The 25,200-nt window shown below is 49.5% G+C and overlaps 1 protein-coding gene across 1 annotated transcript in view; it reads right to left on the reverse strand.

The window, feature by feature from the left end:
* CAPN2 (calpain 2) overlaps positions 1-24,982 on the reverse strand; it is a 44,214-nt gene extending 19,232 nt beyond the window's left edge. Inside the window, exons 1-8 of the mRNA XM_083175578.1 lie at positions 24,599-24,982; positions 17,644-17,713; positions 6,812-6,930; positions 5,394-5,527; positions 4,950-5,118; positions 2,902-2,985; positions 1,307-1,392; positions 1,035-1,109 (exon numbers count right to left, since the gene is read on the reverse strand). Of these exons, the coding sequence (XP_083031704.1) occupies positions 1,035-1,109; positions 1,307-1,392; positions 2,902-2,985; positions 4,950-5,118; positions 5,394-5,527; positions 6,812-6,930; positions 17,644-17,713; positions 24,599-24,835 (974 nt within the window). The 5' untranslated portion in view covers positions 24,836-24,982. The remainder of the gene's footprint in view (positions 1-1,034; positions 1,110-1,306; positions 1,393-2,901; positions 2,986-4,949; positions 5,119-5,393; positions 5,528-6,811; positions 6,931-17,643; positions 17,714-24,598) is intronic.
* Between the last annotated feature and the right edge of the window lie 218 nt (positions 24,983-25,200).

The following is a 25,200-nucleotide window of genomic DNA, read 5'->3' on the forward strand; positions in this document are numbered from 1 at the left end:
CTGCTCCCTGCACAGCGGGCGGCAGTATGGAGAGGCTGAGCAGCTCCCTGCACCGCACACACACTGTCCTCCTCCTGTGACCTGCTCCCTCTTCCTCACGGACACTTGCGCTGAGGCATGTAGCGCTGTCTGTGAATGCCTGGATGACATGTCATGTCCGGATCCGCCCCCTACCCATTGCTCCCTGCGCCTGTCAGCTGTCAAGCAAATGATGAACAGGCAGCAGTGCCACCTCCCCTTCCTTCCCTTTTCTCAGTGTGCTGTGCCAGTGCCACTGCCAGTCCTCAACACTCCGCCCCCTCTATCTCCTCCCCTCTACTTCCATCTCCTTCTACTCTCCCCTCCTTTCCCCCTCAGTCACACGAGGGGTGTAATGCTGCACATACTTTTTGTACTGCTTTGAGATCGCATCGCACACACATTGCATGCATGCCGTGCAATGCGATCTAGCCCATAACGTATGAGATTCTCGCAGCGTGTATGGTGCCTGTAACATTTTGCGGACACAGCACTGAGATGGTGTATGCATACATGTACATGCACCCGAGATCCTCCATAGGATCGCATGTTGCATACGCTCCCACAATCGGGCTGCAGCTTGTTGCAATGGCAATGTGAAAGGGCGCAAAATGTATGGTTTGCAGGAGGGCGCCGGACACCATAGCACCGGCCCTGCCTAAATGTATCAATAACGCAAACGATATAATTGAACAAAATGTTATATAGCAGCATGAGTTCGTTAGTGACATTTTGCCTGAGCTGGGCACATCATATATAACATGAATCAGGCCCTTTGTCCGTAATGTGCAGAAAATTGTAATCGGTTGCAAACATCTGCCAGCTATTTACAATGCATCACCATTGTGCTCTGGAAAATGTGACAGTTGGTGCCTGTGTACCTGCCGGGTGACCTGGGACATGTGAACTGTTGGGGGATCTGGAAACTGTGACAGTAATTTGCACTAAATACGGATTTATTCAAATTCAACACCAGTAACAGAAACAGATAACTAATCCTGGCAATCTGCCCTTACCAGAACTCTCCGTCGTCGCACCTCTTGATTAAACGCTCTCGCTCGCTGGGATCCACAGAATTCCATTCGCTTGAGCTGGGTAGAAGAGGAGGATCCAATGTCAGATAAATCACACATCCTGGCTTTTTCTTACACAGCATCTAAGTGCAACTTTGTACCCAATCAGCTTTCATCTATCCCGTGTAAGTCAGACAATGAAAGCTTGAGTCTGATTGGTTGTCCTATTCCGTGTTTGTAGACAAATTCTACTTCCCCTTATTGCTGATACTCACTTATCGCTCCAGGCCCCGGTCCACTCAACCTCTCCCCAGGGATTTCGAATTCGGACTAGCTTCTCTGCACTGCCTCTGTAGTCCACCTGGGAGGATCAGAATGCGTATTTATATTCATATACATATAGAAAAGCAGAAAATCTATTTAAATTAAATAGAATTGAAAAAAAAGGTATTGTATAATACAGGGGCGTAGGGCCTGATTCAGTTTTGTAAAGCAAAAAAAAAAAAAGCATGCAACTTTGCAAGGGGAGAATATACATTTATATTGTTTCCGTGCAGAGTAATACTTGCTGCTTTTGCATGTAGCCCACAGATGTAGTTTTATTTTTACACTGCAATTTAGGTTTCAGTTTGAACACACCCCACCCAAATCTTATACTCTCTGCACCTGTTACATCTGCCTCACCTGCAGTGCAGCATTACCAAACTTTCTTATATAAGAAAAAAAATAAGTTTTCAGTCCATTGGTGCACAATCAGTCAAATTACAATAAGCTACCTCTTAAGACCAAACACTGCTTAGTGGGGCACTACTGAATGTGGGGCCTGATTCAACCCCGCTTGCTAAGCAGCATTATTTACTGCCTAGTGAGAGGGTATACCCCTTCCCCCTTTTGCCCACGAATGCCCGCGCCGGCATACAAATAGAGGTGTAGGCTTACACATTCACTCGCATGTAGGAGTACGGGTGAAAAAATTATTAGATGGTCCCCGTCCATCGAATGATTTTTTTCCCCTGAACAAAGAAAAGTTATTCTAGGTTTCCTTTTATATGGCTTGGAGGTGTCCTAATTTGGGGAGGGGGTAGTGTCATGTGACGTCAGCCACCAACCCGTGCAGGATTCGACCCACCTAAATTCGCACACCACCATTTTTTTTAGAGATGTGCAGGTTCTTATTTACTCTGATTTCAAAGCAGGATCTTATTGGCTATCCCTAATCACATGACAGTTGTTGACAGTTGATAGCCAATAAGATCCTGCTTTGAAATCAGAGTAAATCAGAGCCTGCACATCTATACTTTTTATGGACACGCCCAGGAAACGCTGGCAATTCTCATGCGACAGTCCCCTTGCCCGCACCCCCTCTACGCCTTGGTGAGTGTGGTACTTGCCGAAAACATTAGCACAGCGAATATGCGTATGCATAATTTTGCCGATCTGCATGCACAGACCCGGAACAGCGGTCCCCGCAGCAAATTCGCAGAGGACCGATCAGACCAAAATCACCCCATGATGTAATGCTGTCTTATTCCAGTAACAGAGGGAACAGGAACATGGCGATAAGCACTGACTGGATCTGAGAGGTGGTTTCTATGTTCCCCACATACTGTTGTGGGTTTCCCCATGCCAGCAGTGTGCCTGTAATGGGTTATTAGATTGTAAGCTCTGCGGCAGCAAGGACTGTTGGGAGTAAACATTCTCTCATTGTAAAGCGATTCGCAATATGTTGCTACTTTATATATATTACACAATAACACTCATGGGAAAACAGTATAATAGTATTCATTTAGATATACGGATAAATGTATGAGGAGTTTCCTGTACGCAAAGAGTAGCCAATACCGTACAGCTGAGGTCACAGCGCCCTTACCTCTTCTGCCGCGGTCAGGGAGTAGGCGTGGCCCTTCACAAGTTTCTGGGAAGTAATCGCCTCTGTCTCGGCGGCGCTTGTGATCTGCAAGATGGAAATAGGTGAAACGGCTGCAGCGTATCTGCCAATAGTGAGCGTCATTTCTCACATGCTATGTCCTTTGTACGCCTGCTACAGCCTGCCCTTGATGTAAGCGAGAAGCTCAGAGCGCACCTGCTGGGAGACGGTTACACACTTCCCAATACTAAACAACTGAAATTGCTTTGAAGTTGCGAATAAAGGTCCCATAGATACTACTGGACTTATTCATCATTGTTCAATGGAAAATACAATGTAACTAACACAAAAGAATGGGTCTGATTCATGTAAAGCAAAAAAAGAAAGTAACTTTGTGTCTGGAACAAACCATGTTGCCGTGCAAGGGAAGCCAATACATTTATAATGTTTCTGTGCAGGGTAAATACAATCTGCTTTTGCAAGTAGCCCACAGATGTTAAACAGCTTTATTTTTACACAGGAATTTAGATTTCAGTTTGAACACCCACCAAATCTAACTCTCTCTGCACATTACATCTGCCTCCCCTGCAGTGCAGCATGGGTGTGCCCAGTTCCTTGTTTGTTTTTTTGCTTTGCTTTGCACACTTGAATCAGGCCCTTGGTTTGGGTGAAATGTTATGTTTCATTAGAGGGTACTTGTTTCCTAGCACGGCCACACCGATGTTGATCGGGTCGGTCGCATCGCATCGATCACATCGCATGCGATGCGACGGACGCGATGGTCCCGATTTTTACATTGATTGAAATGTGAATAGTGTCCCTGGGACCCTATTTTACATTGGATTCAATGTAAAAGTCTCCCCAGACCCCAATTTTAACCCCCTCAACGGCACACCACGATTGACGCCAACCCGAAGCGTGGCGAGTGTAGCGAGCCCGTGAGGGGCGGCGGTATGCGTCCTTCGACCTTTTCATACCCCTACTATCCACGTCGGCGTGGAGTTGAGAATATAAAGTGTGGCGAGCCACCGAGCCCGAAGCGTGGCGAGCGCACGCGTATAACTTCACAGGTATACGCGTCCCCTCGCGGGGCTCGCCACGCTTCGGGCTCCGTGGCTCGCTGCGCTCGCCACACTTTATATTCTCAACTCCACGCCGACGTGGATAGTAGGGGTATGAAAAGGTCGGAGGACGCGTACCGCCACCCCTCGCGGGCTCGCTACGCTCGCCACGCTTCAGGTTGGCGTCAATCGTGGGGTGACATTCACAATGGGGGGGGGGCATATACAATGAGAAATGGGCCATATTGGCCCATTTCCCATTGTTAGCTATGTAAAATGTGCTTAATCGCGTCCATCGCATCTTGTGCCATTATAATGGCACAAGACCGACGCGATGAACGCGATTACAATGTTAAAAATATTTTAACATTGAACCCTATGGGAAAATCGGGTGCATCGCGTCGGTCGCGTCGCGTGCCATGTTAATGCACCCGACCGACGCGATGGACCCGATTTTGCCTAAACAGGACACTAACAAATAATGATCATTTATTTACTGGATTAAACAAAAATAAATTAAAATAATTAGTGGAGCATGGGCAGATATCTGGGTACCGTGCCAGTCACCCACGTCAAACCCTGGCAGAAATCACAGCTCCTGCAGCCATGGACTGTAAAAGACTTAGGGATCTATTTATTAAAATTGTGGAACATCATAACAGTAATGTCTGCGCCGCACCCAAATGGAGCATCACTTGAATTCCCCCCATAGAACTGAGGAGCAGCGTTAGCCTTTTATTATATAGGATTAATGCTATCAGTAGTTCTTTACTTTTTTATAGCCTTGATTAAAGTACGTATAAAGATAAATGTGTAGGGAGGCCTAAATTAAAGGCACGCAGATATGACACAATATGGATCTCTCCCATACTGCCCCCTGCTGGTGGAAGTCATGTGACCACACTGCAGTGACATCACCAGATATCCTGTCCACACAAAGCAGTGTCAGATAGGGCTCATTTATCCTCACATTAACTAGAGACCACTCACATCTATAGAGCAGCCCAGGAGCGACCCAGTCTGCAGGGCCTTCTGTATGATCTTGAATAGATTGGCTGGAGCCTTCTTCAGGTCGTACCATTCAGCAAGACCCCCGGTGAAATCTTCAAAGCCCTCAGTGGTGGCACCGCCAGACAGAGCCTCGTAAGATCCATTCAGCCTGTAAGGGACGACACAGATGTACTTACACATAACTTGTTTTAGGAGACATTAATGGTCACAAGAGATTTCTGCCCTCCGGTGTATATAGTGGTATAGGGCAGATTACAGTACCGGGGATGAGATAACAGCACAGCTCTGATTAGTGTAACAATGGTTTAAGCACCATATCAGGCTGACGCGTTTCATCTGTACACCTTAATATGGTTTAAATCCTTTATCTGCTAGGCCCGGCAGGCGGTGGGAACATGTGCATGGATGGATGATATAACGTACTTGGCATAGGCTTTCTCCAGCAGTGCGCTCCAGAATTCCGTCCCCTCAGCAGAGTGCAGGAAGACCAGCTCCCCGTCCTTGGTCGGTAGCCGATCATCTACGACCACATCCACCCATTCGCCAAACTGCCAGAACTGGAAGACGAGGAGAGAAACCGTCATTGCAGGAATAACTAGCCTCACCCTCTTCATCTCACTGAAATAACCCCATCCCGGATAAAGGTTCCGGGTAATTCCTCTCACAGTATACAATGGAACTCTAATCTGGCACCGCTGCAGATGGCCCCAGTGTTTGCTGCCTCTCCACGCGTTTCGCCATAACAGTGTGAACATTTATTTCTTTATTAACTAAACCATGAACACATTAGTTATCATTAAGAGGTAGAAGTGAGGGTAAGCCGAAATGTGTCACTTTCAAAGATGTGTATACACAACGATATACAACCACAACACACTCATATCTGAGGAGAATTAGAAGCTGTGCGTTGTATCTCATTATATTTGGACCACTTTTGTGTATTGCACATTATACATTGTAGGTCTTCATTGTAGTGTATAATCTTTCACCATTACCAGATATCCGGGGATATAGCCTGCATTATCAGTCCAGCGCATATTACACACAATTGCACTGGAAGATGTATCAGTCATAGGAGAGATATACCAACCAATCAGCTCCTAACTGCCATGTTACAGGATGTGCTGGAAAAATGACAGCTAGAAGTTGGTTGGTACTTTGGGCGGGATGTATTAATATACATCGCCGCCTGTCCAACGCGATGCCAGCCCATATGTACTAACGGCTAAGCAGGCTGTCCCCGGCGCCTCCTCCTCCCCCCTGCAGCCGGAAGGATGTCCGGCTGCGTTACTAGGGGGAGGACGGGCTTTCCTTCCGGGTCCAGGAGGACCTGGACCAGGTAACCCAGAGGGACGCGAGAGGAGGGTCAGCGGGTTTGCGGCGGAGGCGTCGGGTGGCGAAAAGAAGCCCATAGGCTTCTATAGGGTATCGCCACCCAAAGGGTGCGATACCCTTCCCTGCGGTAACGAGGCGGCAGGGTTTTAATACATAGGAAAATGCGGTAAAACTGGGGTTTTACCGCATTTTCCCCTTAGTACATCCCGCCCAGTATCCCTTTCCATGATTTAATACAGCTCTCCCTTCAGTCCTCAAGGCAACCTAACTTTTCAGGTATATCGGTGCTTCAGCGCAGGTGACTTAATACCTCAGTATATTTGCCTCAGACACCATCTTGCCTCAGACAAGGAAGTCCTTAAATCTCGGACTGTTAGGAAGCCTTGAGGACAAATTTTAGGAACCACTGTCCTTTTTCATAAATCGATTGCCGACAGTTGATAGCAACTTGTCCAAATATTCACTTCCATACGGAATCTTCTAGATGGATTTTATTGTGGTATTACCTGGAAATGGAATATTCCTGCGTAGTTGTCCTGGAAACTCTGATCTGTGGGAACCACCCGAGACAGGACCTGCTCATTGAGTGTGAGTGAGGCGATGGCGGCCAGCAGCCAGCAGTCCCCTGGAAGACAAAAGAACAGATTATGTGAGGCTGGTGGTAGATGTCATGGTGCATCCATTGGTGGCATCTAATGACCCTGGCAGTGGGCGTCTCAGCCCTTGCAAGTTCATACGCACGGATGTACACCGGGGAAGGGCTATGTAACAGACGGGTGACCACCAACACCAGCTGCCACCTCTGGGTCAGGGGCTGAATGAGGGACACTATACAACTGCTCCTGTAATCAAACGCCCCACCTGGAGCACCGAGACATACAGTCTCTGTGTAGACAGGTGTGGATCAGTTGGTCACCAGCAAGTTGTTAGACAGTCATTAGGTCGACATGTGTCTAGGTCGACATGTGTCTAGGTTGACATGAGTTAGTTTGACAGGGTGATTAGGTCGACAGGGTTTTTCACTGTTTTTTTTACCCGAATGTCAACACAGTCGACATGGACACAGGTTAAAGTGCACCGCGTCCCCTCACATGACTCGCTGGGCTCGCCATGCTTTGGGCTCGGTGCCTCACTGCGCTCGGCACACTATTTTATTCTCCCACCGTGCCCTAGTGGATGATAGGGCATGAAATACTGCCTGTCGGCACATGTCGGCTCAAAAAACAGTGAAAAACCCCAAGTCGACCTTTTGACTGTCGACCTAATGACCCTGTCAACCTAACCCATGTTGACATTCCTGCATGTCGACCTAGACACATGTTGACCTAAATGCATGTCGACCTAATGACTGTCTAACAACATGCTGGTGACCCAATGACCGTATCCTGTGTAGACTGGGAGGGAGGAGCCTGGCTATGGCATCACAGCAGGGGTGGGAGCACAACACAAGGGTGTGGGGGCACATTTGTGACTGCGTGTGGAAAGTACCCTGCTGCACCTTGGGTAGTACCGGCCCTGTGTGGGCATTAATAAAGTTCTGTGCATCTACTACAGGCCTTCATGTAGAAAATAATCTATATATTTACAGCATACTTGCCAACCCTCCCGCATTTAGCGGGAGGGTCCCGCTTTTTGCCTTACCCTCCCGCTGCCCGCAAAGCCCCTCTATCCTCCCGGTTTTCGGGACTCATTCCACATCATTCGGACTGCGCATGCGCGCCTCCGGAACTGTCGGGGGGCGGGGCTTGAATGGTGAAGTCAGTCGGCCACCGCGGGGGTTGTGGGTAACGGTGGCCGAGCTGCTGTGTGCAGTGTGCACAGAACGGAAGTCTGTGCTTCAGGTCGGAGCAGAGAGCTTGCAGCCGGGGCTTCCTTGAGGCTGGCCCCGCCCACCACACTGGGCTCCGTGTATCAGCCAGGCCAGCTCTTCCTTCCTGCTCCTCCTTTCTGCTTGTGCTTTGCTTCATCCCCCACCACACTGACTGCTGGGTCCCTGGAATGAGTACAGCCAGATGAGTGCTGTTCTAAGGGAATGGGGGCTGTGAGGGGTATAAAATAGTGTTTGTGTGTGTATTGGGTGTAATTTGGGGATACTGTGTTCAATGGTGTTTTGTGCAATGTGCTGGTTACTGAGTGTAATATGGAAGGGGGGAGCTGTGTGATGTACTATGGTGTTGTGTATAATGTGCTTTATATACAGGGTGTAATATGGGGGGCATAGTATAATGTGTGCAATGTGCTGTGTAATATGGGGAGCGGACTTGCCTACCCTCCTGCATTTTGCGAGTGGCTCCCGCTGCCCTGCAAATTGAAGCGCAGCTGTGTAATGCGGCTGTGGTGTCAGTGTGTAGCCCTCCTGTGTAATGCAGCTGTGGTGTCAGTGTGTAGCCCTCCTGTGTAATGCAGCTGTGGCGTCAGTGTGTAGCCCTCCTGTGTAATGCAGCTGTGGTGTCAGTGTGTAGCCCTCCTGTGTAATGCGGCTGTGGTGTCAGTGTGTAGCCCTCCTGTGTAATGCAGCTGTGGTGTCAGTGTGTAGCCCTCCTGTGTAATGCGGCTGTGGTGTTAGTGTGTAGCCCTCCTGTGTAATGCGGCTGTGGTGTCAGTGTGTAGCCCTCCTGTGTAATGCAGCTGTGACGTCAGTGTGTAGCCCTCCTGTGTAATGCAGCTGTGGTGTCAGTGTGTAGCCCTCCTGTGTAATGCGGCTGTGGTGTCAATGTGTAGCTCTCCTGTGTAATGCGGCTGTGGTGTCAATGTGTAGCCCTCCTGTGTAATGCGGCTGTGGTGTCAGTGTGTAGCCCTCCTGTGTAATGCGGCTGTGGTGTCAGTGTGTAGCCCTCCTGTGTAATGCGGCTGTGGTGTCAATGTGTAGCCCTCCTGTGTAATGCGGCTGTGGTGTCAGTGTGTAGCCCTCCTGTGTAATGCGGCTGTGGTGTCAGTGTGTAGCCCTCCTGTGTAATGCGGCTGTGGTGTCAATGTGTAGCCCTCCTGTGTAATGCGGCTGTGGTGTCAATGTGTAGCCCTCCTGTGTAATGCGGCTGTGGTGTCAATGTGTAGCCCTCCTGTGTAATGCGGCTGTGGTGTCAATGTGTAGCCCTCCTGTGTAATGCAGCTGTGGTGTCAATGTGTAGCCCTTCTGTGTAATGCAGCTGTGGTGTCAGTGTGTAGCCCTCCTGTGTAATGCAGCTGTGGTGTCAGTGTGTAGCCCTCCTGTGTAATGCAGCTGTGGTGTCAATGTGTAGCCCTCCTGTGTAATGCGGCTGTGGTGTCAATGTGTAGCCCTCCTGTGTAATGCGGCTGTGGTGTCAGTGTATAGCCCTCCTGTGTAATGCGGCTGTGGTGTCAATGTGTAGCCCTCCTGTGTAATGCGGCTGTGGTGTCAATGTGTAGCCCTCCTGTGTAATGCGGCTGTGGTGTCAGTGTGTAGCCCTCCTGTGTAATGCGGCTGTGGTGTCAGTGTGTAGCCCTCCTGTGTAATGCGGCTGTGGTGTCAATGTGTAGCCCTCCTGTGTAATGCAGCTGTGGTGTCAGTGTGTAGCCCTCCTGTGTAATGCAGCTGTGGTGTCAGTGTGTAGCCCTCCTGTGTAATGCGGCTGTGGTGTCAATGTGTAGCCCTCCTGTGTAATGCAGCTGTGGTGTCAATGTGTAGCCCTCCTGTGTAATGCGGCTGTGGTGTCAATGTGTAGCCCTCCTGTGTAATGCGGCTGTGGTGTCAGTGTGTAGCCCTCCTGTGTAATGCGGCTGTGGTGTCAATGTGTAGCCCTCCTGTGTAATGCAGCTGTGGTGTCAGTGTGTAGCCCTCCTGTGTAATGCGGCTGTGGTGTCAGTGTGTAGCCCTCCTGTGTAATGCGGCTGTGGTGTCAATGTGTAGCCCTCCTGTGTAATGCGGCTGTGGTGTCAATGTGTAGCCCTCCTGTGTAACGCGGCTGTGATGTCAGTGTGTAGCCCTCCTGTGTAATACGGCTGTGGTGTCAGTGTGTAGCCCTCCTGTGTAACACAGCTGTGGTGTCAATGTGTAGCCCTCCTGTGTAATGCAGCTGTGGTGTCAATGTGTAGCCCTCCTGTGTAATGCAGCTGTGATGTCAGTGTGTAGCCCTCCTGTGTAATGCGGCTGTGGTGTCAGTGTGTAGCCCTCCTGTGTAATGCAGCTGTGGTGTCAGTGTGTAGCCCTCCTGTGTAATGCGGCTGTGGTGTCAATGTGTAGCCCTCCTGTGTAATGCGGCTGTGGTGTCAATGTGTAGCCCTCCTGTGTAACGCGGCTGTGATGTCAGTGTGTAGCCCTCCTGTGTAATACGGCTGTGGTGTCAGTGTGTAGCCCTCCTGTGTAACACGGCTGTGGTGTCAATGTGTAGCCCTCCTGTGTAATGCAGCTGTGGTGTCAATGTGTAGCCCTCCTGTGTAAAGCAGCTGTGGTGTCAGTGTGTAGCCCTCCTGTGTAATGCGGCTGTGGTGTCAATGTGTAGCCCTCCTGTGTAATGCAGCTGTGGTGTCAATGTGTAGCCCTCCTGTGTAAAGCAGCTGTGGTGTCAGTGTGTAGCCCTCCTGTGTAATACAGCTGTGATGTCAGTGTGTAGCCAGTACAGCGCTTGGTAATTTGGTCTTTACTTGCCACTGCAGGACACACCCCTGAGTGACAGTAGACACGCCCCTTGGGTAGAATGTGATACGCCCCCCTCAACGGGGCACCGCACAATGCCTTACAGAGCGATCTATAATCTCCCTGAAACTTATTTTCAAAAGTAGGCAAGTATGATTTACAGTTACATAAAGATGTGTCGGGAATGTACCAGTAAAACGTCTGACGTATAAACCATTTACCAGGTTATACGGCCCCATTTTTGCTTAGGGTTAGTGTAATTTGCATCACGTTCCAAGGACATGATGCAGAGGTGCGCACTAACTGCACGCAACCCATTGCTGATGCGCAAATATACTGTAACCCCCTGCAGCAGCGCATGCGTTACACAGAGTATACACACACACAGGGGCTGTTCCATAGGGAAACGCTGGTGTCAGAAATAAGCCAGAGAATACCATCCGCGCGGTACCCTGAAGCCATAGGCTGGAGAACGTGTCAATGACGTGGCTAATGCTCATACCCGGTGCTGCAGCGCGCACGGGTAATAAAAGTGGGGGTCTCCATTCTGTGGGGAGGCTGGTACACAAGGGGGAGGCTGAAACAGAAAGAAGCCGAGATTACTGCAGGCGCCTATGAATCAGGCCCTTCGCATCTATTAATGTAAATAAGTCACATTGGACTTCCCAGAGTCTCCCGTAGCCATCGTGGCAACGCAGCGCGTGACCGCAGTTCTATGTCCGAGAGCAAAGCCCCATGGTCTGGATGAATAAACATTTGCTGAACCCAGCGACTGTGTGGGGAATGAGTGTGACTGATGTTCTGAATAGGAGATCTGTGCCTGCGGCTGCACGTTGTACAGCTCATTATGCAACTGGATTCCAGGCCCGACGCCAGTAGTGTACACTCTCAGGGTGAGATGTACTAAGCATTGAAAGTGAAAAACAACCAACCAATCAGCTTCTACCTGTCATTTTTCGGTACTTGTTTAGTTTCACGGCGGCAGCTTGGCCGCGCGCTACTTCCGGGTTCGGTGCTCACCAAACTTTCTAAAATAAACTAAATAAACTCCATGCCAACGTGGATAGTTCATACCCCCACTAGAGTTGGAGTTGAATTTAGATAGTGTGGCGAGCGTAGCGAGCCACCGAGCCCGTAGTGTGGGCGAGTGCAGCGAGCCCCGCAAGGGGACTCAGACGCGCGGCCATGCTGCTGCCGTGAAACTAAACAAGTACACAGCCTGTGACATGCCAGGTAGGAGCTGATTGGATCACTCAGGGGCGAAATTAGGGTTTCCGGCGCCTGGGGCAAGGCAGTCATTTGGTCACCCCCTCCCTAGTTTCACCCCTGAGTGATCCAATCAGCTCCTACCTGGCATGTCACAGGCTGTGTTTGAAAAATGGGACGGGCAGCGGCGGCTTTCACTTGTAGAAAGCTACGCTATTTGCCTGGCGGTGGGAAGCGCTGCTGATTTTGAAAAGACTTGCCGGACGCTGATTGGCTGAGAGAATTTAGCCAATCAGCGTCCGGCAAGTCTTTTTGAAATCTGCTTCCCGCATGGCAAATAGCGTAGCTTGCTTCCAGCTGCCGCTATGCCCGTCCCCGGACCCCCGCTGCCCGGACCTGACAGCCCCCCATGCAGCGCCCAGGGCGTGTGACCCCCTAGCCCCCACTAGTTACGGCCCTGGGATCACTCTCCATTTTATCACTTTTCAAGCTCAGTACATCTGGCCATCTTTGCGTCTGCAGGGTACCAGGTGTAATCTATTATTTCCACAACTGTAACATAACACACAGGAATACACAATACACCGCACTATAGGCCAGTGTAGGTAACAGAATACCATCGCACTAAATGCTCTGCAGGTTCAACGTCTCCTCACGTTCTCAGATGTTCCTCAGGACAATAGAAGTGGCCATGGTTCCAGGCTATAGGGTAACCGGTGACACATCACCTGCTTCCGTCTCCTAGCAACTGACAGGGGGGGCCCAAAGTGTCTGCTGGCACAACAGAAGGATGAGGCGACTTTATACAGTGGCCAAGTCACCCTCTAAAGCGCCAGGAGTGCCCATACGGGGTGTGGCTGAACGGCACGCCCGCACCTGCTAAACAGGTCACACAGATTTTGCAATGATTACAAAACATTGTGTACAGACAGAAGTCACTACGTATTACAATGCAAAACCACTTCTGAGCATATTTCCCCCCCCCCTACTAAGTAATTAGTGGCCGATGGCAATTAGAACCACAGTCAGGTGTGGCAGGAAGGATCATTAACGGCTAAACCCCATTGTCGTGATTAAGGAAGTCCTTATAATCTATCTATTATTAATACAGAAGGACGAATTATGAGTGACATATTTCAAGGATGCCGCTGCCTGAACAGATTCCAAAATTAAACATATTGGTTCATAGATTTGCAGAAAAATATATGGTACTTGTTTCCTAGCACGGCGCCCACGATATTCAGTCGTATGGCATTGTATTCATTGTATCGCATCGCATGCCATATGCAATGCGATTTTAAATTGTATAAGCACCCTAATGGGGGCTTACAATGTTAAATGCACCCCCACTTTCAACGGCAACCCGCAGCGTGGCGAGCGCAGCAAGCCAGCGAGGGGCGGAGGTACGCGTCCTCCGACCTTTTCATACCCCCACTATCCACGACGGCGTGGAGTTGATTGTATATAGTGTGGCGAGCGCAGCGAGCCCCCGAGCCCGAAGCGTGGCGAGCGCAGCGAGCCCTGCGAGGGGACACGTATTACTTTACATGTATTCAGCGTCCCCTCGCCACACTATATAAAATCAACTCCACGATGGTGGGGGTTTGAAAAGGTCGGAAGACGCGTACCGCAGCCCCTTGCCATGCTTCGGGTTGGCATTGATAGTGGGGGTGCTTTTAAACATTGTAAGCACCCATTACGTTGCTTATACAATTAATAATCTTATAGGGGGGCCATTTAACATTGAAAGCACCCATTAAGGTGCTTATACAATTTAAAATCGTATACAATCGCATTGTATGCCATATACAATGGTATACAATTTTAAATTGTATAACTTTGGATGCCATCGCGTCGCATCGCATACCATTGTAAGGCTTATGGTATACGATGCGATGGGCACCGTGCTAGGAAACAAGTACCAAAAATATTGCCATTGTCATCGCCTGCTTTATTTTGGATTTATGTTTTTAAAATGTTTGCCTGCCATTTACAATGCATCACCACTGTACTCTGGAAATGTGAGTTGGTGAACTCTCCCGTGAATGCGGTACTCAGATGCAAAGTTCTGCAATGCTGAAGAAGCCCTGCCAGGTGAAACGTGTAGATAGCAGAATCATCGATCCAGCCTCAGTACCCTTAAGCACTTAACGCGGCTGAGATGGGAGGTCTGACAGCAACCCCCCGTCCAGGCCCTACACAGTATTCTATAATACTATGATAAGCAGCCTGGCTACTATGCAAATTGCTCATCTGATCAGCTTCCCAGTGCCGGCCCCAGGTCTTTGTTACCACTGCTCTCAGCCCAATCAGCTTTTTGGGGGAATTCAATTAAAAGGCAGGAAATGTAAAAGAAACCCTGTGGATTATTCAATTGGAGGAGATAAGGGCCCTTATTCTCATCGGTGCGGATTTTTCCGCATGCGGTCGTCCCGCCGATGGTTTTCCACTGCGCATGTGCAGAGGTCACTCTGCGCATGTGCAAGCGGTTTCGCCGCACGTATTCTTTAGACGCCGCACAGGGGGCGGAGAGGGGCGTGAAGGGCTACTTAGCCTCATTACCCTATGCATACGCCCCGCGTTTCATGGGCGTTCCCATGCAAACGCAGGGCGTATGCATGGTAATGAAGCCGTGACGCATGTGTAGGGGGCGGGCATCTGACATCGCCGGATACATGATTTCATACGGACAAGTGTCCGTGTGGTCTAGGGTGACGGGAGCTGGTGGAGCGTGCGGCCCTGCATTCGATGTTCGGCGACCATCGAATGCAGGGGCTGCTCCCAAGATGGAGGAGGCGTATCCCCGTCCACTTTCATGCGGACCGCCACATATCCGCGTACGGACGGAGGTGGCGATCCATATGGAAGGCGGGGATTCGCCTGCACGGTCCTGGCCGCATATTCTGATCTGGCCGCACAGATCAGAATAAGGGCCAAGATGAGATGCCGTGATTTCTATAGCTGTAAATAACAATTTAAAGGGCCCATTAATCCGCGATTTTTAGCTATTTAAAACTCTTTGTGTATGATAAAGGGTGCTTCAGCCAATCAGCTCCCAACTATCATTTGTTCATCTCCTATACATTAGGCCGACTTGTCTGAAAGAAGAGCTCACTACGATTTGGCACTTGATGTGTCATTTTTCACATGGGATAAATTGCATGCGATTTATCCCATGTAAATTCCCGTGGAGCTGCAGGGGGTCTGGACTCCGAGCTGGATGGGGTCCAGGGCGGGCAGGAGTCTCCACAGTGTCCGGCAGGATGGTCACTGAGGAGACCGTGCAATCAGCGGCGGCAGTGTTTTGAAAACAATTCAAACTATAGGCTGGCCGCTGAGAGAGGATGCGCTCTCAACCAATCAGCGACCTCGTTGATGATTGGCTGGGAGCGCTCTCTCCCTCAGCCAATCAGCGGCAGGCCTATCGTTTGAATTGTTTTCAAAACACTGCCGCCGCTGACCAGCGCAGTGTTTCTGCAGAGCTGCCCCGGACCCTGCACTTGCCGCCCACCCCGCCTCCCCACTACCACTACAGACTAGGTCCCAAGTCGGGTGATCGGACGTGCAGCAGGTCCGACCACCCGACGCAGATCCAATGTGCACGGGACCGCGCATCGGATCTGAGGGGGCATCAAAACTAGCCAATTTTGGTCCGATTTCGGCCAGATCAGTTGGATCTGGCCGAAATCGGACCAAAATCGGCTAGTTTATGGGCAGCTTAACAGTCATATGTTTATAAAACGATAGTTGTGAGCTGTTTGGCTGGAGCACCATTTATCAATTAACATAGAATAGAATAGAATAGAATCCCTTTATTCGTCTCACAATGGAGAAATTTCAGAATAACAAAATTAACTGAGCCCCAAAGAAATGTACATCAGAAGACTGTGATCTGTGATTCGCGGTTGGCGTATTAAGGGAACACGACACCACGCTGCAGTACTGGTAGAATTAATGCAGTCTGTTCTACACTAATCTCCACAACAGAGGATGACACACGAAAGTAAATGTGGCTGTTTGGTTACCATGGCGATGTATAACAGGAAATCACAAACCCCCTTCCTATCACACCATTCACTTCCTCTTCTGTCGGCACAATCCTAAAGTGCCGCTGACTGAGGTACCTCACAGATGAGGGAACATGGGTCACACAGTGGGGGGCTGCTCATTTCGGTTTATGAATCACAATGTTGCCTTCATATTTATTACACATTTTAATTTGCTAGAAAATGACATATTGTATATTTATTTTCAGCTGCTTTTTTTGGGCAATCATGGTGGCATATCCTACGCCCATTCAATCAGGTTTGTGAGGTGTGACAGATAAAAATGTTGAACATACAAAAAAAACAACTATGGAGTCTATGGGGAGGGGGGGGGGGGGGTTATTCAGACCTGATTGTGCTGGGCTGCTAATTTGCAGAGCCCCGCAATCAGGTAATTGCCACCCCGCACAAGGCTGTGATAAGCCTGCGGAAATTTTGCAGCCCTGCAATCAGCTGCAGATCCATCCACAATCGCTCACTTTGGAGTGAGTTCTCAGTGCGTGCGGTATTTGCGTAGCCTGGGACTTACTCAGCAGCCACGATAGAAATAGGCCGATCGGGGGCGGAGCTGATGTGACACACCCTCCCTCCAAACGAGAGAGAACCAATCAATCAGTTCCTGACTGCTATGAATGTTTGATAATGACAGATGGGGGCAGATTGTTTGGTACTTTACCTCTCTCCACGGCTTAAAAATGTGATCCCATCGGCGGTATGTATCATACCTGAGGCGCAGGGACAGGACTCCGAAAAGAACCTGTACCTGCGATGTCCGGAGCTGGAAGTCGGGGGGGGGGGGGGGGGGGCAGTGCAAAGTGCAATCCCCATAGCCATAGGCAACAATGGGCTATCGCCATCTCAGAATGGCGATAGCCCGGGGATGCGAAGCTGGGCAGCCCGATGTTGATACATCGCCAGCTTCGCATCCCCCGTAGAAACCTATGGGAGATGTGGCTGATGGCGGTGAAGGGGGGATCGCAGCAGGCATTGGAGATTCACTTTGATACACTCGGGGTTTACTTCATATTTGCGGCTAACCCCCGAAAACGGGTGTTTTTCGGGGATTTAGCTGCAAATATTCTTTGATAAATGTGCCCCTTAGTACATAGACCACAAAATGCCAATTAGTCAACCCATAACTGTCATTTTTCAAACACGGCCTGTCACGTGACAGTTAGTAGCTGATTTGTTGGTACTTTATCACTCTTCACTGTATCTCCCTCCGGAGCTTAGTAAATAGACCCCTATATACTTTAGGCACTGCAAGCACCTGGGAACACATAGCGCTAATGGTGGGTGTCCCTGTGACGCAGACTTTAAGGGACAATATCTGCTAAGTAGTAACATCATTATGTAAACAATTTATATTATGAGTCCTCAGGGAGAAGTCATCCTTTGGGGAATCGGTTTAGTGATACAGAACCCTGGGGCGCTATATAAATAATATACACCAGTAATATGCTTCCGGCGTACCTGCAGGGTCCGGACTTACCTAGTGCTCCCTGACAAATATCAGTGCGAGTCGCTCCTCCGCTGATGAACTGAGGGCTGGAACACAGATCCTGAAACACAAGAATCTCTGTTACGTTCTGTAAGGGAACCACGGACAGGAGCCCCCACTATTCACACATTCTAACAGGAAGCCACAGAGGGGGGAGGAATGAAACCAGTGCTGTCCCCACAGTCACACTGGGTGTTTCCCGCACCTCTGCAGACCTTGACCTATGGGCGTAACTATGAGTCAACATGTCTTAAGTCAGCGTGGACAAAAGATCGACACAAGCAAAAAGTCGACATGAGATTTTCACAATTCTTTTACACTTTTAACACTTTTTACACATGTTTAGATTCCCCTTCACAACTGCCCCCACTGGGAATGGCCATGGCAGAGGTGAATTTTCCACAAGGCAACCTAGGCACCTGCCTAGGGCTCAGCAGGTCCCCAAGGGCCCCATAAAGATATCCCGACCATCCAGAATTTTCCCGTGGAGCATTACGTGACATCACACAGACCTGCCCACACTCCCAAAGTCCCTTTGATGGTCCTTGATAGGGTAAAAAAAATGTTTGTAAAGTAAAAAGAGCAGTCGGGTTACTGTAAATGTGACCCAGTTATTAGGCTACTTCCAAAACACTAAGAGCCGGATTCAGACGTACGCGACGCCGATGTTCGTGCAGCGCAGCATTTATCAGTAGACCTGTACACGTGCTGAGGGACTTTATCCATGCCGCCTGCAATCAGCAGCAAAAATATATTGGAACCGGTATCTGGCCTAGGGTCCCGTGAGGCCTGTAAATACACACATGCCAGTTAAAATATTATAACCCATTTAGAACATGATAATATTTGATGATATTTGTTTAGTCAGACGTTGAGGACAAAGTTTGCTGAAAGAAAGTGTCAATACGGAATCACCTTTCCCTTTCATTTATGTGTCACGCTAATTACACATGCTCGCGGGATTACGCATTTCAATAAAATTTTGATGGAACTCTTAAAAGACTCATTGAATTTAAAGGAGTATCCCTGGAGGCAGCCATTTTGTTTGTTGATCCAGAATTACCTCATCTCAAGTAAGTCTCCTGACAGGGGCATGAGCAGAACTTTGCCACACTATAGTGCCTCCATTTCATATAATGCCACATGACAGTGCCCCTTAAGACTAAAACACCCACTACAACACTTCTCTCACTGATAATGAAATGTCACACAATTCAGACTGGGAAATGGATCAGACCCCATTGCAAAGCAGGCAAATTGGTATGCAACTTTATAACTTGGATCCAGGCCCCCTAAACCTCATGACCCATAGGCAAACGCAGGGTGGGGTTTCGGTTGCCAGGAAATGACCATCCTCTTGGCATGTGGCAAGTGGAGCAGTGGCTCAAATTATGGTAATAGCAATGGTATGTAATAGAATTACTAGAACTGCCACCACATCATGCAGTGTAAGTGATAGAGTGGATCTGCTGCACACAGCTTCTTCTGCCATGTTTGCAGTGGTTGTGGATTCCTCAGTCAGTGAACTGGACCAGAGAGCAGCTACCAGGAAGAAGAGACAGGAGCCTTACCATGGGAGAATGTGAGCTTAGAAAGTGCCGTACTGGTTCTATTATGTTTCTGTGTTTATTATGGTATGTTTAACCTATTCCTGACCTCTTATTTGTATTATTTATATTGTGTAACTATAGTTCCGTTAATATTTTCTGACCCTTGAAAACTGGCATGCCAGCCACTGGATAAGGATTTTGCCCTCAAAATGGCTGACTCTGTTGTAGATGAATGGGGACACTTTGAAAGCTGCCGTCGGCGGCATCAGAAAGAAATAAGGTGAACCGTTTGCTAGGTCTGTAGCAGCTGCATAAAGCCTTAGGTCCTTCTGGAGATAGGCACTATAGAAATATTATTTTTATTATGTCGACAGACTGCCAGGGTATGGGTCGTATGGGTCAACAGTAAACAGTTTACAGTCAATAGGTTGACACAAGCAATAGGTCGACATGAAAAAAGGTCGGTACTTGTTTCCTAGCACGGCCACAAAGATCATGATCGTGGGCATCGTGAGGAAAAATCGGGGGCATCGCGGCCATCGCATGCACTAAAAAATCGGGTGCGATGGCCGCGATTTCCCCATAGGGAACAATGTTAAATGCCTCAATTTAGCCGCGATGCCCCCGATGTCCCATAGGAAACAATGTTAAATGTGTCAATTTACCCAAATCATCATAGGGAACAATGGTAAATGGCCCAGAAACCCCCCAAAACACCCCTGAACAGTGAAATGTCCCCACAAAAAGTATTTTACGCCACCCCACGATCAACGTGAACCCGAAGCGTGGCGAGCGCAGCGAGCCCGCGAGGGGCGGCGGTACGCATCCTCCGACCTTTTCATACCCCCACTATCCACGTCAGCGTGGAGTTCAGAATAGAATAGTGTGGCGAGCGCAGCGAGCCACCGAGCCCGAAGCGTGGCGAGCGCAGCGAGCCCCGCGAGGGGACGCGGATACCTGTGAAGCCCGCGAAGGGAAGCGTTTACCTGTGAAGGTATCCGCGTCCGCTCGCCACGCTTCGGGCTCGGTGGCTCGCTGCGCTCGCCACACTATTCTATTCTCAACTCCACGCCGACGTGGATAGTGGGGGTATGAAAAGGTCGGAGGACGCGTACCGTCGCCCCTCGCGGGCTCGCTGCACTCGCCACGCTTCGGGTTCACGTTGATCGTGGGGTGGCGTAAAATACTTTTGGGGGGACATTTCACTGTTCAGGGGTGTTTTGGGGGGTTTCTGGCCCATTTCCCATTGTTCCCTATGATGATTTGGGTAAATTGACCCATTTAACATTGTTTCCTATGGGAAATCGGGGGTATCGCGGCTAAATTGAGGCATTTAACATTGTTCCCTATGGGGAAATCGCGGGCATCGCGTCTGGACCATTTAAGCCTTTTTTAGCCGCATACGACGAGACCGACCCGATTTTGACTGTTTTCAATGCATTTCAATGGGATTGTGGCCGTGCTAGGAAACAAGTACCAAAAGGTCAAAAAAGTTTTTCACGGTTTTCGGTGTCTATGTGGATATACGTTGGCATGGACACCCTATGAGTGTATCGCGTCCCCTTGCACGGGCCCCTGTCCACTTAGATAGTATAGTATGAAAAACTGCCCTTTTTTTTTTTTTAAGTGCAGTTTTATATTTAAAAAAAAAAAACGTGTCTACTTTTTTGTGTGTCAACCTTTACCATGTCAACCTATTGCATGAGTCGAACTTTTGACCATGTCGACCTAAGGTATGTCAACCTTTTTTTCGCCTGTCCACCAATAGCGTTGGAATTATTGGCTGTCATCCCGACTGCCATGGTCATATATGGATAACCTATCGGTAACAGGCACTCTCACAACCAAACCACACGTCAGGCTTCCTTTTATGCTGCAAATCCGGTTTACAAACTGGATATTCTCAGGAGGATTATGGGAGGACACTGATGGTTTCCCATAGAATATTGACAATGTATAAATAGGTCCTGAGGATGCAGCCAATACAGCAATCTCCCTGCTAATGTGCTGCTGCTAATGCACCACTGCTGACAGCGCACTTCTCTACGGCTCTCAGGTGCCGTCCTCCGCCAGTTATGGTGATGATGTCATAAGGCTCATGGCTATGGATGTACAAGGTCTGCTAATGTAACAGAGTGTAGCACCCCATGCATCTGATGTCTCTCTGGCACCACATGGGCCGGGGGGGTCTATTTACTAAGCCTTGGAGAGCAATAAAGTGAATGGTGATAAAGTACCAGCCAATCAGATCCTGTCCTTTTTCAAACACAGCCTGTAACATGGCAGTTAGGAGCTGATGGGTTGGAACTTTATCTCTCTCCAATGCTTAGCACATGTCGACTGATTCAGGTCTGTTAGCAAGGCTGTAATTTTTTCCCTCGGAGAAGTCGCACGCAGTACTCCCTTGGGCCGCTCGGGACCTTCCCAGACGGCAGGATCGCAGGTGGTCCTTTTCCACGCAATATATCGCATGCAATCCCAGTTAAGACGGCGCGGCTCAGAAGTAATCCAAGAGATTGCTTCTGCAGCAGGGGCGACTCGGAGGGTCCGGTGGAATTACGCATGGGGCCACACATTGCATCGGACCTGCTGTCAGTCACCTGCAATTCGGGTTCTTTTCCTGTGATCGATTGCTGCAATCACAGGAATATAACCCATATTGCAGGTATATCACCCAGTGTATGGGGGCCTAACTCTCTCTGCACAAGTTACATCTGCCTTACCTGCAGTGCAGCATGGTTTTGTCCATCTGCAAAAACTGCAGCCTCGCTACCAGGTCCGAACAGGCCCATAGACGCTCTGTCTGTTATAACACTGTAGTATTTATATTATGCTGTATATACCTATTATAGTGCTATTCCCCAGGGATAGCTAAGGACATGGTTTACATAATTGATTCTGTATGGGACCATTAATATTAATGCTTAGGGAAAATTACATTATTACTACTTCATTTAGAGAACCCTTCTTTAGTTCTGATATGGTGCAGTGAGGGACGTGCGGTGAGGTAAATAGCTGAGGAGTCCCTGGCAAGTACCAGAGCCACATCTGCACACAATATATGAGCCATGGGGTACATGCCGGCATTATACACATGTGCAGCAGTATATACTGCTGGAGATTCGCTGAGTTTTGAGAAGAGAGTTTTGATAAGAGATGTGCAGAAAAGGTAGCCAGGTGAGGCAGTGCCTCACCTGCCATAGACTTTTTACTCCACAGTTTTGACTATAAAAATTATTAGATCTTTTGGTACTTGTGGAGTATCACGGCTCCCATCGTATGGCATTGTATGCCATATGTAGTGGCATACGATGCGATACGATTTTTACCGATTTTTGCGCATTTTTGATCAAAAATCGTATGCGACCATACGATGGCATCCGATGAGATGCGATGGCACCCTTTTGCACTGAAATGCATCAAAATGCATTGAAATGTGTATTAAAGTTGTGAAATGCCCCCAAATGCCATTTTTCATAGTGCACCACCCCCACTATCAACATCAACCCGAAGCGTGGCGAGTGCAGCAAGCCAGCGAGGGGCGGCGGTACGCGTCCTCCGACCTTTTCATACCCCCACTATCCACGTCGGCGTGGAGTTGAGAATAGAAAGTGTGGCGAGCCCCGCGAGGGGAAGCGGATACCTGTGAAGCCCGCGAGGGGACGCGTATAGCTGTGAAGGTATCCGCGTCCGCTCGCCACGCTTCGGGTTGACGTTGATAGTGGGAGTGGTGCACTATGAAAAATGGCATTTGGGGGCATTTCACAACTTTAATACACATTTCAATGCATTTCAGTGCAAAATCGGGTGCCATCGCATCGCATGCGATTTGATCGTATGCGATGCGATGCGATTATTTAGCATACGATGAAGGTCGTGGGAGCCGTGATACTCCACAAGTACCGATCTTTTTTATGTATTCTTTGTATTTTTGACATACTTTATAAACTCAAAACTTTGACGTATACCTTTGGTATGACAGAAATGGCTGTACCTCACCCAAATGCACGCCCCTGGTAGTTACACAATGATACATGTGCACAGAGCAAGGGACTGAATGCTAATTAAGCTGCAAGCTTCACGTCATTAAGGAAGAAGAACTGAGTGATTGCTTGGACTCTGATTTAATTGCTATAATTGGTTTATTTGCTGATCTGGCAGAATAGTTGTACATATAAATCCATATGCTAGATGATTGTGCAGCTATGGTGTGATATATTATTTGGGGTGTAACTTAATTTACTAATGGCTGTCGGGTGCCCAAGTCAGAGCAGGAGGCAGAGGCTGGGGGTGCGGTGATTATACATTCCTGCAGCATATGAAGGGAGGGGAGGTGCAGAACTGTCATTACTGGCCCTGATCTGTCAGCTCTGTGGTGGGACAGTCTCTGTAGTGCAGGAAACATGTGAGTCCCAGTATAGTGCTGCCAAGTGCAGCCTGACCCCCACTCCCACCCTGGGGCTGAGGCCTCCTCTCCTGGGATCAATCACTTCTTACATAAGGAAGTAAGTACAAAATAAAGTGATATGTATTTATATGACCACATGCAGTTCTGAAGTGGCACTCTACTGCAGAGACAGGGCCAGGTGTTGTGGAACTACAAGTATCAGCAATGCCTGGAATCAGGTTGTGCCTTGTAGTTCCACAACAGTTATAAAAATTAACTTACAGATAGAAAGGGAGGCACTGATGGGGAGAGGCATTGAGAGACGGAGGGGGGCACTGATGGAAACACTGATGGGGAGAGAGGGATGCACTGATAGAGACACGCACTGTTGGGGAGAGAGGGGTGGCACTGACAGCGAGTGGGGCACACACTGATGAAGAGGGAGGTACTGATGGAGGGGTATGGGTAAAATCCGGAATCGGATAAGACACCGGAATGCCGGACTGGACATCAAACTCTGCATTCCGGAGCTTGTAGTATCCGGTCTGGGGGTGTCCTGTCCGGGGGTGCTCCATCTGATGGGGCTGCTCTCGCACCTGTCACCTGGGAGAGGGGGGAGAATACAGCCTCACCGCATGGTCCGGGGGTGTAATAAAAACTGGAACGGTCCAGACCACACGGGGAGGCTGTAATCTCCCCTTCCCCAAGTCCCTGGTGTGAGCAATCACAGGCATCCCCCCGGACAAGACACCCCCCGCATGGGACACCCCTCGGACCAGACACTATAAGCTCCGGAATGCAGAGTTTGATGTCTGGTCCGGCGTTCCGGTGTCTTATCCGGGTCCGGTTTTTACTTAGTCCCCTGATGGAGGCACACACTGATAGAGGGAGAGGCACACACGGATAGGAGACACGCAATGATAGTGAGAGGCACGCACTGATGTAGAGGGAGGCACACACTGCTAGAGAGGAGGCACTGATGTAGAGGCACAGGGTGGCAGTGACTTACCGTCGGTCTCTTCCACACCACCCCCTGGACTTTGGCTGAGTTCTTTCCCAGCTCGTTGAACCCCAGGGAGGAATGTATGGCCGGGAATGAGATGTCCTTAAACAGGGTTCCGGATTGGAGGCACTCCGCCTTTAGTGCCTCATAGTCCTCGTTGAGGTACTTCAGAGCCATCTCATTGGTGCCATAGCCGGAGGCCAGAGCCCGGTCATGGGCCAGCCTGGCAGCCGCTCCGATCATGCCGCAGCCCGGGGTGAAGCACCAGCAGCTGACTGTGTCCGCAGTGATAGAACGTATCAGGCGGCGGCTGTGTGTGATCTGCGCTGGTCACAGTGCTACAATGTATCCGGCTGCTGCTGCTGGGTACCGGCCCCGCCCGCAGGGTGTGCCCCATCTGCCGGCAGCGCCCTCACCCGCCTGCCCACCCCACAACCAGCGTCCACAGGGCAGGGACGTTCCTCGGCAGCTTCCCCCTAGGTGTGAGCTCGAGCATTCCACCCCGCCGGGCCGCTTTGGGTTTGGGGCACAGGTAGGGGGTGTCCCCCTCAGGACCCCCATCTAAACTCAGACATATGATCACTATGTTTCCAGTGCGCTGGTATACA

The sequence above is a fragment of the Crinia signifera genome, chromosome 3 (assembly GCF_055691185.1).
Source record: "Crinia signifera chromosome 3, ASM5569118v1, whole genome shotgun sequence".
NCBI lineage: Eukaryota > Metazoa > Chordata > Amphibia > Anura > Myobatrachidae > Crinia > Crinia signifera.